Source organism: Sparus aurata, chromosome 2, assembly GCF_900880675.1.
Source record: "Sparus aurata chromosome 2, fSpaAur1.1, whole genome shotgun sequence".
In the NCBI taxonomy this organism is placed as follows: Eukaryota; Metazoa; Chordata; class Actinopteri; order Spariformes; family Sparidae; genus Sparus; species Sparus aurata.
Window position 1 is genome coordinate 35,432,620 of NC_044188.1, and position 16,375 is coordinate 35,448,994.

At 40.4% G+C, this 16,375-nt stretch overlaps 1 protein-coding gene across 5 annotated transcripts in view; it reads right to left on the minus strand.

Moving 5' to 3' along the window:
• The window catches only part of LOC115568677 (vascular endothelial zinc finger 1-like), a 60,521-nt gene that overhangs the window by 22,622 nt on the left and 21,524 nt on the right, over positions 1-16,375 (minus strand). For 4 of the 5 annotated variants that reach the window (XM_030396200.1, XM_030396208.1, XM_030396185.1 and 1 more), the window contains exon 2: positions 10,786-11,534. In XM_030396200.1, the coding sequence (XP_030252060.1) occupies positions 10,786-11,534 (749 nt within the window). Of the gene's footprint in view, positions 1-3; positions 216-10,785; positions 11,535-16,375 lie in introns of all 5 variants that reach the window. The other variant, XM_030396193.1, reaches the window with a different exon arrangement.

Consider the following 16,375-nt stretch of genomic DNA (forward strand, 5'->3'; position numbering starts at 1 on the left):
TACCAGGAAAGGGACGCATCATGTTGCAGTGCAGGGGAAAGGCAGCATCAGCAACAATGACATGAGGGATCTGGACTGCGGTCCCTGGAAGTTTAGCTGGTGGGGGCAGATTGAGTTTATGGTCGAGCAGCATTGACCCAAACTCGCTCTCTTTGAAAATGCCACCATCGCTCTCTCTTCCATATCCTCCCACGTCCACCATTGTGAAACGGTATCTGTAAAACACATAAATTCAGAGCATGTTGTTAGTGTGGTTACTGTGGATTTGTACACAGGTATAACATGGACTCGGATCAAACGAACAAGTTTTAAATTATTTAGCTCGGTTACCTGGCATCGCATGTTGCCATCAGCACAATGGAGTGATTCCTTTTGTAGTTGAAGTAGTCGCTTCCTGCATGTGGCGGTGCTTTTACGGTAACATGTTTACCATCGAGGCTTCCAACGCAGTTTGGGAAGTTCCACAGCCGCCAGTAATCTGCTGCCATGGCTTCCCACTGGCTGGTTGAAGGACATGGCAAAAACTCGGGCTGAAGGGCTGTCCACAATGCTTTGCAAACCTCAGACAAAGCGCTGGACACAGTGCTCGACGCCAGTTTGTAGCTAGCCGCCACAGCTTGCTGGCAACATCAACAGGCATGCTGTGAGTTGTCTGGTGCGATATTAAAGGCTGTATACGGCGAAGAAGATCGTCAAATCTGCCCGTGGACATTCGAAAGTACCGAAAGTGCATTTCTTCATCCAGGTTCCTCAGTGGGCGAACCAGTGTGGCAAATTCACCCTTTCTCAGCCTCGACTGGTTCAGTGGTCGGACAGACCACCTCCGCAAATGTCTTCTGCTTCGCCTGCGCTTCAACATTTGTAATAACAGCATTTGTTGTTCAATAACCACGAGCTCCAGCTTCAAAAACACCCGCTCCATCTCAGTTGCCATTGTTTACTGTCTGACCGGAAGAAAACCAAGGAATCCCCCGAACCCCCCGAAACCAAACAAAGACACAGCCACACCCCCCTAGCGGCTTGGCGGTGAATTGCAGAACAATGCGTTCCCTCGTTGCAGAACTTCGAATGCTCAATGACGGCGTAGGGTCGACGACGTAGCTACGCCGTCGCCGCGTCGCAGAAGCATAAATCAGGCTTAAGACAGGAAGGTCTGTTCTGTTTTGCAATCGATCCATTTTAAGGGTGCTCCAATCAGGACTTATAACTTTATCATCATATGTAGTTAGTCCATAGTGGCATGATAAAATAACCATTAAAATGTTGAGGAAATAACTAATTCTATTCATTTTACATCGATTTACAGCAATAGGTTTAAAAGAACATAAGAAGTTATCTGTAAACTGTAGAAAGAACTTAGACAAAGTCAATAGGTGACAGAATTCTTTCCAAAATTACGTCTGGCAAATTATGTGTTGTTTTTATGTGCACATTTATTTAGAGTACACATGTTGTGATGGCACATTTAACTGCATTCACATTGTGATAAAAGCAGTCGAGTGTGTTTAGCTCTGTTGTAACTAAGCCTTGAGTTTAGTCACTCACTCATTCAAGCCATAACGTAATGAGAATTGCTCCTGGGTAATGGTCCATCTATCCCCTCAGTTGCAAACGGCTGGCTGGCAGGACCTTGCAAATATTTTGCGCTGGTTAAAACAATAAAGGCACTTGATATTGACAGAAGGGTTCTGCATTTTGTGTGGCATTTTTGCAGTGCATAGAGAAACTGTCTTGAGTGTTTATATCTGATCTACCTTTGTTGTTGGGCTTTATAGAGACCACTGATCAAACTTTTAACTTATATCGTCCAATAACGATCAGTGCCCAATAGGCCTGTCTTAATAATCAATAAATCAATTAATCATATGTTAAATAAAAATAAGCTTGATAATTTTGCCGGCCTCAATAATTTCCATACGCATGCTTGTTTTCCCCGTGTCTCTCACGTAAACCCTCTTGCGAGTCACTCTTTGTCTCTGTGTGGGGAGCCGGGACCCTGCCCCCGACATAACAGAAAGTGCAGCATGAGAGCCCCGTGAGGAGTAGCAAGCCAGAGGTAACGCTAGTTGAGATTTGACGGAATAAAAACAAAGATGGAATTGGTTTCAAAGTCGAACACGACAGCTGCAGTGTTGGAGCACTTCGGATTCAAACAGAGTGGTAAACCACTTAGCCTGGACAACCTGGTGTGTCGCATTTGTTGTAAAAAAGTAACAACTAAATGTGGCAATACAACAAACATACATCTGCACCTAAAGCATAATCATCCAATGTAGTTTTCCCAGCGGGGAAAAAACTACAACTAAAGCTACAGAGGGGACATCTCTTTCAGACAGTCCACAATTACTGGGGCATTTAGTCAACAAACAAAATACAAACAGGACAGTGCAAAATGGTGCACACTCACAGACATTGTAGTTCGCTACATCGCTAAAGAGATGCAGCCCTTTAATACCATCAAAAAGCCGGCATTTGACAAATGCTGCAAACCATTTGACAGCCAGTACAAATTGCCTATACAGCGTGAAAGACGACATACTAAAGGTTTAGGGTTATTGTTTTTGGTTGTGTGTAATTCAAGTGCAATTTTTGCTTAAAGAGACTGAGAGTCCTTTTTATTTACTAGTGCAGTGCCCGTAAGAAAAGTGTATTCCTATAAAAAAGTGGGAGGTTAAATAGCTTTTTCATGGATGGCCAAATGAGGCTGTGTTTGAAGGTGGGACGTCAGGGATATTTAGGTTTGTTGTGAAATCCGATATTCCAGGGTATAATTGGCCGTTTTTGATTCATTCATTCATTTTTTTATTTTGACATACTGTATTAACACAATGGACCTAAAATCACAAAAAAAAAAAAAAACCATAAAATCCGAGTAGAAAAAGTTAGATTTTTTAACTGTGAAAACCACAAATATGTTTAACACACCATTTTTTTTTTTTACTTATAATGCAAATATAAATAGTCAGTTTAGATGCACAGAACAGAACGGGACCGAACCGCCGGCAAAATCCCGGTCCAGCTCGCGCCGCTGCAGGTATAAATCCGCTTGTTTCTTCAGGTATGTCGTGGGCTTGAGCTCTGCAGTGATTGGCTCTGGTGCGCCAGGGTTCACGTGACTGTGGTGGCTCCGGTGGACAATGCTTGGCGGAATATGAAAAGCATTTATGAAATAATTTATTCACAGTATCATTGCAGTCCAAAGCAAATGCTTAGATGCACACCACTGAACCACGCAGCAGCCATGTTGAAAGTCTCGGGTCAGTGTGATCCTGATCCGCAGAGATATTTGACTAACAGACACATACACACACAGACAGACAGAGATATTCCGTGCCTTTATAGAAAGATCGTTTCTAGTTGTTTTGTTTATTTATTTTGGATATTCAAATTGTTTTTTTCACAATCCAATTCCAATGTTAAATATTCTTTAGAAATGAAAGTTTATTGATCTTTGAAAGGGTGTACTTCCATTATTATGCCATTATCATTATATTAGTCGAAAAATGGTCTCAAAACGACAATGTCATTGTTTATTGCAATAATTGCTAGGACAATTCATCATCCAGCAAAATTTGTTATCGTGGCAGGCCTAGTGCCCAATCAATCAGAACACCCTCACCGCATTTATATTCAGACCTACATGGTGCAGTTGATATGATAAAAGGGTAATCTTAAGAGGGGGCAGGAGGCAGACAGCACACATAGTTGCCAAATGGCATGATCAAGGAGGTTGAAGATTAATCTTAGACTTCATTAAAAGGTCAATATGTAGCTCTTCATCAATCCATACTGTGTGTATGTGTGTGTGTACACCCATAAACCCTCATACATATTCAATTACAAGTTCTAAAAATCTGAATAGGGTGGACCAGATAAAGTTGCACTGGTTAATCAAAATATATTCTGTAACTGGACTTGACACAGGTGTTCAGGACACTAATAATCGACAGGATTCAAAAAGCCTGACTACTACACAGATTATTTTTTTTTTTAAACAACCAAAAACAAATTAAAAAACGAACAAGACAGAGTTAAGATTCAAAATCAAGCATTGGCAAGTTAAATAAAACGAAAGAAAGTTATTAAAAGTAAATATAGTGAGGCCACAATTTTTTCTTTAAAGGTCCCATATCATAAAAAACACGTTTTCTCTGGTCTCTACATATATAAGCTGGTCCTCCCTGAGCCTGCCAACTCCCAGAATGATGAAAACAAGCGAGTCCTGCATCGTCTCTGAAGCCCACCCACTGGTAAGACGGCGCTCCTACAGGCTGTTCAGATTCTGCTCCTTTCGTTACGTAACAAAAGGAGTCATTATCATAGGCCAGCCTCCTCTGCGCGGTGATAGGAGATATCCGAGAGGGGGGCGTTCAACCGAGGTGAAGTTTGGTGTGTCCAGCGGAGAGACAGCAGTGTTTCGCAACGTTGTCGCTCAGAGTTAGACACACAATTGTTCTGTTGTTGTTGTTGTTGTTGTTGTATAAATCATCATCAGTGCCTATATTCTGTCCAAGCTACAGAACAACAGAAGAGACAGTGGTTTTGTTTCATTTTTAATGACAACATGCCGGCTGCGGTTCGTGTTAGCTTGTGTGTGTATGCTAACCACTTCACATCGGACTGCTTCAGTAACGAGTGTCAGTAACTACAAAGCTGGCTTAGCCTTGACACTGACCCTCGTAAAAGGATCAGTCCCAACCATACCGGACCCAGCAACTGCACCCGAGCCACCGATAAGTGTCGCCGCGGTTTGATAGTATTTACAGTTGCCGACGAGTATGGTGAAGTCAGCTGGAAACTGGCTAACTAGTTAGCTCCACTTCGGTCCGCTATGCAATGGAGTTTGAAGTGAGTTTGATGTAAATAATATTACGATGGAGCTTGGTTGTCACAGTAGAAAGTCTGGAAACATGTGCAGACTGGAGACAGAGATGATGTGAACAGTGTCCAAGAGTTTGGAGACTGTGTTGGAGACAAACACAGCTTTCGCTTGCTGTTAGCCATTAGCTACACGGTAGTTGTAACAACACATACAAACAAACTAACCATTCTGAAACGTCCTGCTGCAGCCGCGCAAAGTCTGTACTTCTTCCGGAGCCTCTCCTTCTGGGTCCGATTCTGGGTCAAACTGGTTCGGTTGAACGAAAAAATCTCCGCGAGCCATAGTGATACATCCACCGTAAACATTAGCGCATGCTACAGTTAGCATAAGGGGCTTCCTCTCCCTGAGAGTGACGTAGCAGGCAAGGCTCCCCAAGTGGGCGTTGACAGACGAAGCTAATTAGCATTTAAAGGTGCAGGCACAGAAACAGAGTGCTGTGAACAGAGCTCAGAAGAGCGACTTTTAGACAGCTGGAGTTCAGAACCACGGAGGTGTTTGGGACAATACATATCGAATATAGAGTTGTTGGACCTCTGACAGCTGTGTGAAATTGATCAAAAACAGTATAATATGGGACCTTTAAACCAGGCCAAAAAACCATTGGTGCCAGGGGTCAAGGCAAGAGTACTGTCCATTTCAGGCCTGATTTAGCACATGGTTTGCAAATTTGCAACTTGGGATGCTTTTTTAGCTATACTTGTGGACTGTCCCCGGTGACTTACCGGTGGCCAACTGTCTGGACTGGCACTCTGGCAATGATGATTCTTGGATCTCTTCAACAGGCATTTTGTTACAGATGCAAGGAAACCTTCTTGCAAATCCATTAAGTGTGAAGTGTGTTATTTTTTTTCCAGTTTTTAGTGTTTCCCTTTACAGGGATGCTTCTAACATTCTATGGCTAGTGGAATGTGAAAACCCAAGTGGGACGACCTTAAAACTTTATTCTTGTGCTTGTGGTAAGAAGGACATGCAGTTTGAACCAGTAGGGTTTCAGGACATTTGTTGGTGGAGCTCTCTGATGCAGACCTAGTCTCCAAATTAAATGGTGTGACACCATTTGTCCTTTAAAGGGAACTAGAAGATCCTTGCCTAATATTGGGTTGGCTGAACAGCTGAGGTTCGATCACAGTAGAATGAGAATTTTTTTTATACTGTTGCATCCCAATTTTGGATATCTGACACAGAGGGAGGCAGAGATGGCTATCTCTGCAAGTTTTGACTTCTGGCCAATTTCAGAATTCACTCAGAGAACATCTACAGTTTTTTTGAGGCAGTCTGGTTGTGATGGATATAACTATATATGACCATTACCCACACCTCCATTCTATGTTTGAGGAAAACATTGACTGTAAAACAGGAAGAAAGACTTACTGAGGGGGCTTTAAGAGTTCACATAAGCAAGAACTTGGAGAGCCTGGAGAACAGGGCTGAAACGATTCATCGAGTTACTCGATTAACTCGAGTATAAAAATTCCTCGATGCAAAAACTCTGCCTCGAAGCCTCGTTAAATTCCTATGACGCGCACTATACGCGCAGGGATCTGATTGTTCCACACGGACCATTGTTCAGGAAGCACACCAGTGCGTCATACATGTTGAATTTAGCTGGCTGGCACATTTTAGCTCTGTATTTGTAGTGATGTGATGCGGTTTGACTAGATATGATGTTTAGCTTTGATGTTTTTAACCTCTTCAACCCGAGCTGCGCATGTTGCATTATACACCCTATAAGAGCATGCCAACCATGTAGCAACATATTAATGCAGCACACCAACTTAATGGGAAGAAGCTCGGCTGAATGCTCATGATAATCGTATTCACCCAATCGAAACTCAATTCAGACACCAAGCAACTAAAGGAGCACGTAGAAAAAACACGCTAATGGCGCATGTCCGAAATACCGGCGTTAGCGATTACGCTACTTTATGCTAACGCTACATACAGCATGTCATATGAAAGCTGGGACTCTACAAATTTCAACGGTATACGTCTCATCACTCTGCACCCAAAACTCACTGAAACAGCCACCGAAGAAGAGCAAAAATAAACATTAATTTATACAGACATGATCATGAATTACGTGCTACATTGGCTGTTTGTGATTATAAACTCTGTTTGAGTGCATTACACCGCCTCGACCGGCTATTCCAATGTGTCTGTGTCACTCTGAAATGATTCCTGACAGTTCAGGATAAGTTTCGGTTCCAGGAGGACACGTATAATGTGGAGTAGGTAGGACCCTAGTCTTCCCACACAGTGTATTTGCCTCCTTGTGACTGGCGGGTTAGTGTGGTTATCATGGATTTGGGGACTGAAGACTGAAAAAGTCTTATTTATAATTCATTTATTTTATTTATTTGTGTACCTGTTTGGCTTGATATTTTATATTCATTCTTTGTTCTCAGGTGGGTAATTTGCAGAAGGTGCAATCCTTTTTTTGTAATGTTGTATTAAGAAAACAAAACCAAGGCCAAATGGCCTTTACTATTTAAGTTTGTATTCACAGTTTTACATTTTTTACAGTAAGTTGATTTAACTGTATTGTTGTTTAATTATTGGCACTGGCACTTAATAAATGGGCTTAGTTTTGGAGCCAAATGTTGGAGTTGGAGTGAATACCTCTGTTTTTTTGAGAAATGCTTGATCATTTTACAGCCACATCATTTTCGTTATGTATTATTTGTTTTGGTTGTTTAAAAACGCGGTAAAAAAATAATCCGATTACTCGATTAATCGATCGATAAAGTGCTAGATTAATCGATTACAAAAAGAATCGATAGCTGCAGCCCTACTGGAGAATAAGGACAGCATTATCAGAATGCTGTGTTGACTTCAGCTCAACATTCAACACAATCTCACCAATGAAGCTTATAAGAAAACTTAACACTGGGCTTGAGCACAACACTCTGCAACTGGATATTAGACTTTATCACAAGCAGACCCCAAACAGTACTGATTGGCAGTGACACATCCTATACTTTAGTGTTCAACACAGGCGCACCTCCAGGTCTGTGTGCTCGGCCAGCGCCTCCTGTTCTCACTCCTGATGACTGCACTCCCGGACATCAAGAAAATTCTATTGTTAAGTATGGGGGCGTCAAGGAGCCATTTCAACTGGCATGATTTATGCACGGCTCAGGAAAGAAATGCCCAACAATTAAAACCAGCAGGAGCATCACTGGTAACTACAGAGCATCAATGACATCTCTGAAATGAGATGTCCAAGAGCCCAAAAGATACTAAAAAGGCAACATCCACCAAAGCCACAGTCTGTTCACCCTGCTGCAATCTGTCAAAAGCATTGCTTTCTCCAAACAGGTACTATAGTTGCCAAAAAGCAGCTGGATCACTGGGTCCTCATATGATACCACAAAACTGAAACAAGGTTAGAATCAGAGCACCAAGGCAATTTTTCATGCTCCATGATGCTTTTGATGTGCATTTGGGACGATTTAAAACAATAGGTGTACTAAAAAACACGTCAGGTGATATCAGTGCCTTTGGTCATTTAGGCCTGTTTAATATCAGGTTCATCAACAATTCTGGGATTGATTTTTATCTCAAAATGACCAGGAAAAACAAGTGCCTCTGAAGCTGTCTGTACTGTCTTCTGAGAAAAGAAGACTATTCCATGTGGGGAATTCCCAAGAAACTGAGCATCTCATACAACTGTAGCCGTATTTAGACAGGGCACCAAGCCGCCAATTTGCCCGTCCTTTTGGTGGCTCGATCCGCGGTTTTAGACAGAGGCCGGCAAATTGGGGATCTGCTTTGGTCCACCGATTTTCCGCCTCGGAGGGTACTATTATATCCGCCTCGCCTGCAACCTAAAAACGAGGCAGCAATGTGCCGGCCTCTGCGTGAGGTGGGCAGAGGTGTCAATGACCTGCACTGTTGTGCGACCCACAGCCGGGGAGTTTCAAAACTAGGAAAGAGCTGATCACAGCAGTCAGTCCATCACTTCATCCGCAGACATTAAGATGAGCAACTGGACAGCTGCTGAGATCCAGGAGATGCTAGCATCTTCTCGGTCTCTGTTGCTGTTTGGTTGTGTTAGCAAGCTAGGAACGGTCGCTACTTTCAAATTAAAAGCCCCCGCTAAGAACCCACTTCTAAACTCCAATGGGGTGCAATGTAAAGCTCTTATTTTGAAGTCAAATTCGTTGCCACGGTTCACAGCCCAACTTCGAGCTTCACGTCAAGTCACATGTTTACACCTACCTCAGAGGCGGCTTTTGGAAAAGGAGGAATATCACGCCTCCGTTTTAGAAAGACAGGGCGGCACATTGCTGTCCTTACCTTGGAGAAAATGTGCTGCCTTTTCTATCTAAAAAGGGCTTGTGTGTACTAAGAACAGCTCAATCTGGCTCTGACGAGAATAGAAAGAGAAGTTGGAGGCCATGGTGCACAACTGAGCCAGAATACAAGAATCAGAGTCTCTAGTTTAAGAAACAGACCCCCTAACATGCAGCTTATTTGATAGTTATTAGCAAAACACCTCTCTTAATGTCAAAACTAAGGACGCAAACTGCAGGATGCTGGCCCTCTTGGTTGAGTTTCAAAGAAAAGCCATATCTTAGACTAGCAAACAAAAGCAGAGGATTAAGATAGGCAAAAGGACATTGATATTGGACAGAGGAATAACACGTCTACATTTTTGAATCACAGAGAAGATTGTTTGTGAGATGCAGAACAAATGAAAAGATGCTGGTGAGGTGCCTGGCAACATCTGTCAAGCATGGTAGAGGAAATGTGATGTTCTGGGGTGCTTAGTTAAGATCGAGATTTGTTCAGGGTTACAGAAAGGCTATTACTCCAATTTGCAACCCCATGCCATAATCTGTTTCCCATCCTACATCCTACTACATCCTACAACAGGATAAAAACAGCTCCAGGCACAGCACCAAACTTTGAGAAAACTATTTAGGGAAGATATAGTCAGTTGGCAGTTGGTCTGTAAAGTAGTGGGCAGTGCACTCACCAGATCTCAATCCTACTGAGCTGTTTGACCATGTGGCATGTAAAATGTGCACCTCAAACCAACTGAAACCTCGGGATGTGCTTCAGGAAGCAGGGAGTAAAATTCCATCAACAATTTGACAGAATGTCAAAGGTCGGCAAGGCTGTTAGTGCTGCAAATGAAGGATTCTTTGAGAGAAGTGAATTAAAGGACAAGTAAAAGCCATCCTTGCAGCCATCTATTCATTTGGCAATTCATTTGATTAATAAAAGTTTAAATTTTTAGGTAAAATGTGAAAAAGATATTTTTCTTTGATTGACCTCAGACTTCTGAGTTGTAGTGTAAACACAACAGTGTCTTCTTGAGCCATTTTTTGGGACATCTTTGTTTCTGCACCAAAACAACAGTAAGAAAATACTGGATCGCAATGCTAGTTATGACACTAGTTATGAGCACTCATGTATTTGATTTCTGAGTGGGGAAGAACCTTTCTTTGTTGTGTTTGCGTTTATTTAGTCTCCATTCTTATTAGTTTCCCCCACCATCAAAACACAAACAGTGTTACCTCACCATGAAATATCTGGGCATCGCATGGGTAGATGTTAAAGTTCTATTTCAATTATATAGTAATCATTAAAAATGTAATTCGTCCTGGATTACTAGTAATCTATATTGCTCTGAAAAAAGACAACATAGCTGTGACCCCAAGTTGAAAGAACAGGATCAGGGTGTGAAAAAACAGGAAAAAAAACAAAGATCAAACAATACTTTTTTTCATATGATATATAACAAGAAATACACCAATTATCAAGTTTTAGTTTTTTTCACACATAAAAAAACTTTTGGATTTGATGAGCTTCTTTAAAAATCATAAAATACACTGCCCCAAAGTGCAACAATCATGATTTCATTGCAATTCAAGTTCAAAAGAATGTACACATACCTGGAGAACCCCTTCCCACAGACAGAGCAGATATAAGGCTTATGAACTCCACCATCATGGGAGCGGACATGGTATGTCATGCGATCCTTCCTCTTGAATCTTTGCTGGCAGATGGGACACTCAAATGGCTTCTCATCAGAGTGCGACAGCTTGTGGCGGTTGAGATGATACACATCCCTGAAGGCCTTACCACACATGTCGCAGCCATGATTTTTTTTCACTGGTTTGGGGGGCTTCTTCGGGATGCTCTGTTGATGCTGGGGTTGCATTGGGGTCATGATACTGGTAGATGTTGATGTGGTGGCTGTAGTCAAGATACCAGCTACAGTAGTGATGTATGAAGGGTTTCGATTATTCTCACGTGGCACAGTGGATATAAGTGGCACCATAGTCGGGGCTGTTTGTGTCTTCTTAGGCCTTGAAACCATCTTAATGCCAGTGTGGCAGGACTCATGCCGCCGCAGGTGATAGCTGTCCCGGAAGGCCTTGTTGCAGTAACCGCAGATGAAGGGCGTCTTTGATTTGGGTTCCTTTTTGACAACAGCAGCTGGAGGCCCTCCATTTCCAACCCCCCCAGTCCCACTTGCTACATTGTCTTTAAGAAGTTCTGCAGCACTGACTGGGGGTTTCTGGTCCAAGGGAATGGGGAGCACTGGTTTCTGATCAGGTGGCTCTGTTCCAGAACTGAGCAAAGGCAAGAGACTGTTTCCAGCTACTTGATGCTGGTGATGCAGAGCCTCATTGGCCTGCTGCAATGAGAAAGAAAAAGCAACATAAAATGATGTTAATACATTTCCTCAGTTGGAACACATAGGAAGCAAATGACCAATAAAAAATGTGTATGGTCCAGAGTGTAACATTTTTGCATCAGGAGAGCAGAAATACTACATCTCTGGTTTCAACACATATCTCACTGTGACGAAATCTACCAACATATCACATGGTTATTTTGCTCGTAAAGCTCATAGATTGAGCAAGAGAAATTAGAATAATAATATTCTGTCTCTCATTGTCATTGTTTAATTTAACAGTGGAGGGCATGATCATACCAGTCAGGAATACAAACACTCATTATTGTTAGGGGTGCCAAGGGATCACAAAATATTAAAACGTGACAATTTTTCTCGATGTCAGAGTCTGACATTGAACTCGAAATTAGCATAAAAGATGCCCCCACCACTTGTAAATCATTTATGTGGCAGCACTTTGGGTACCAGGTTGAAAAAATAAATGGCAACAAAGTGACATCAACTGATATCAAATTCTGTGTGCAGGTGTGTTTAGGATAATTAATGTTAGATGGATTCTATATATACATCATATGGGCATGTTTGTTAGACCTGAGGGACAGTGACAGAGTGGGTGAGTGAGTGAGTGAGACAGGGAGAGACAGAGAAGACAGAGAGAGAGAGAGAGAGAGAGCGAAAGAGAGAAAGTGGAGATTTCGGTCAATTGTAATTTGAGGTGTCAGATTAACAAGCACCCATCTTCCTCTAAATTGAACAGTGTTGTTATATGCTTTTGTTATTTGTAGTCATCAATTTGTTATAGGGCCCTAGCACTAACACTGGGAAGGCCTGTAGCGCCACATTATGTAATAATGCCCCCTTATGTAATAATGTAATACATTTTCAATTCATTATGTAATAAAGCCGCATTTTGTAACAATCTGCCACATTTTGTAATAAAATACTTGAACGCAATATGTAATAAACTTTGCCGCAGTTTCTAATAAGTTCTTACATATTGCGTCAGTAATTACAAAATGCAGGTGTTGCAATTTTTTTTTTTAACAAGAAAATGTAATCATTTGGTGTATTATGTAATAAACCACCAAAATTGATATCTTATTTAGAAAAAAAAAATGATACCATAATAACTACATTGACTTTAAAGGAGAACTTCGGTCGATTTAAACATGCCGCTTCGTTGCTCAAGCTACCCTTGACTTGCCAGTACCGAAGACGCGAACACATTTGGTCCAACCATTACAGAGCTCCATGAACGGAGATTTAGCATTGACAGCTAACAGCATGAGGTCAGAACTTTACACTGTGTTTTAAGCGTCTTAACATGCTCCACATCTCACACCAAAAGTTATGCAACATCAGCAGACACCTTACAGCACAGCACTGTAGCGTGTATGACTCAAAATGAATTAAAAAGGAGTTAAAACAGTGTGTTTGTGCAAGGAGCTACGTACCTGTTTGTTGACATTCGTGTGTTCCGGTAGCTAGACCAAACTAGTATATCCATCGAGTGTGCACTTCACAGGCTATTGTCATGGCTAATGACAGGCTGTAACATGGACATGTACATTATGAACAGAAACACGAAAATGCTGGAATACGTTTCAGTCGCCGTCAGTGAGGGAGTAAGCGCACGCTTGACAGATTGACTAGTTTGGTCTAGCTACCGGAAGACGCTGATGTCAACAAACAGGTATGTGGCTGCTTGCACAAACACACTGTTTTAACTACTTTTTCATTCATTTTGAGTCATACACGCTACAGTGCTGTGTTGTAAGGTGTCTGCTGATGTTGCATAAATTTTGGTGTGAGATGTGGAGCATGTTAAGACGCTTAAAACAGTGTAAAGTTCTGACCCCATGCTGTTAGCTGTCAATGCTAAATCTCCGTTCACGGAGCTCTGTAATGGTTGGACCAAATGTGTTCGCGTCTTCGGTACTGGCAAGTCAAGGGTAGCTTGAGCAATGAAGTTGCATGTTTAAATCGACCGAAGTTCTCCTTTAAGCATACCAGCATGAATCGTAAATATGAATTAATTTTAAAAACTAGTATAACTGAATTCATGGAGAATGTGTTTGAAAGCTCAGAGACAAAAACTGCACTAAATGAGTGTTACTGGCACGAACATTATCCGTGCACAGAAATGTTGGAAGACATACACACATTTGGATTATGTTATGCAAATACTATATGTGATAGAAAGCAGACAAAACACGAAAACAAATATGGAACAGAAAATGTAACAAATTTTGCCCTTTATCTGTAGTTATAGGCAGTGTTGGGGAGACTTAAACTACATGAACTACATAGCTTAACTTCAATTTGCAGTAACTTGCTGGTAGTTAAACTACATTCATATTTTGTGCTGCGTTTTTATTTATTAAAAAAAAGACTGTTAAAATATAAATGTTATTTCAATTTTCTTTGTAAAAAGGCATGAAACATGTCATGACATGCTAAGCCAACGCTGCCTCTGATTGGCTTGCCCTGGCAGCACTTAAATGCTTCACAGAGTAGGTGGGTCTTTGTGCCAGGGAAGGCAGTGCTCATATGGCACAAGCACGTCATGGAAAACCCTCCTGTTACCCCCGATGTGCCCCCAAATGCGTCAGCCCAAGCATGGCCATATCTGAGCGTGTCATGATATAGATGCAACTACAGACACGACCTACGTGTTCACGTGTTCGTGATGTGTTAGTGCCTTTGAAGTTCCTGTGATGTTGCCCAAAAATGTCAGCTTTTGTTCTTTGGAAAATAAAACTTGAGTTTAGAGGCATATTTCTGCTGGCATGTGAAGTTTTTGTAGGCTAATATATTTTGTTTCATATACACCTGTTCATTTATTTAATGCCGAGTTAAATGAGTATAATGAGTACAAGTAGTTGCAAAAGCTACTTTTTTTTAGCAGTAGTTTTACAAACTACATTTCTCCAGGGGTAGAAATGTAGTTTGTTCAAACTACTGCCAGGCTGAACTACATGTAGTTTTACAAGCTACGCTCGCAAAGTAGCTTCCCCAACACTGCTTATAGGTATGTTAAACAAACACTCACAAGAGTGAAAAGTAGTCTACAGACAAGGGCTGACAACTTTTTCTCTAAATTCTAGCAAAGTAAAAGCAACTCGCTCAATACATTTGAAATTGTTTACTGTAGTAGACTTGTATACGGAAGTACTGAAGGGTATTGCTGCCATACCAGAAAACAAAAAATAAAAATTAGTATTATGACTTGATAAGTTTCACGTTATAACGTGATAAATTGGTCTCGGGTGGAGGGGGCAGAAATGGTATAGTCTACTGGAAACCCCTATATGACCCATACTAAACACAGAAATGTGGTTTCCTATGAACTTTTATTATTAAAATATCATCTATAGATTTAGCAGACTTTAGTAGCACTTATATACACCAAACTTTCCAGTTTTATTCCTATTTATATTCTGAAGGTTTTAAAAGAGGAGTTTGTTCATTTATCATTTATAGCCTGATTTATATAACATTTTAATCCTAAGAAAAGGGCAAAAATTTTTATGGCTGTTGACAGTATTTTATGATTTATGGAGCGATAAAAAGAGATATCCAAAATTCCCTCTGTAAAAAACTTTGGCTAAAATATAATAATATAATATAATACAAGAATTTTGAACCTGGCTTCATCCAATACTTAGAGTTATGTTCTGGAAATGTATGCAAATAAGTGCATATTTAATTAGCTAATGCATTATTTGCATATTAGAACATACAATTTCATAATATTTATAATACAAAAAATAATTGTATTAATGTAAGTAATCAACTAGGGAAGTTTCAGGGTGATATATATTAGTTAAAACAATTGTCACTATTCTTCACCTGTAGGGTCTACAACCAAGTTGAATTTCATCCACTAGGCCTTTAGATTACATTTCAATCATAAAAGTTTATAGGAAACACCATTTCTGGATCTAAGAAATTTCCAGTAGACTAGTATTCAGACTATTGATTCAAACTGGATCAGGTGGTTGGTAGTGGTGGGCGATACTGCAAAATTTGCTATTGATCCGATACCGATCTGATACCGAACCGATACCAGTCAGTATCGCCGAAATCGATATCAATACTTACGGTGCTTTCATGACAAAATACTGGCCATTTAACCCAAATTTATTATGTGCAATACATAATAAAACAAAAAGTAAAATAAATAATATAAATATATATGAAAATAAAGTAAACATGAACAAAAACATGTACATTTGCACTTTCCTCACTTTGAGTCAAAATATTTTTACACTTAAAGCAAATCACATGGCAAAATACTGGCCATTTAAGCCAAATTTATTATGTGGAATACATAATAAAACAAAAAGTAAAATAAGTAATATAAATATATATGAAAATAAATTAAACATGAACAAAAACATGTACATTTGCACTTTCCTCACTTTGAGTCAAAATATTTTTACTAGGGCTGCAGCTATCGATTCTTTTTGTAATCGATTAATCTAGCACTTTATCGATCGATTAATCGAGTAATCGGATAATTTTTTTTTTTTTTTGCATTTTTAAACAACCAAAACAAATAATGCATAACGAAAATGATGTGGCTGTAAAATGATCAAGCATTTCTCAAAAAAACAGAGGTATTCATTCCAACTCCAACGTTTGGCTCCAAAACTAAGCCCATTTATTAAGTGCCAGTGCCAATAATTAAACAACAATACAGTTAAATCAACTTACTGTAAAACATGTATAACATGTAAAACTGTGAACACAAACTTAAATAGTAAAGGCCATTTGGCCTTGGTTTTGTTTTCTTCATACAACATTACAAAAAAAGGATTGCACCTTCTGCAAATTAC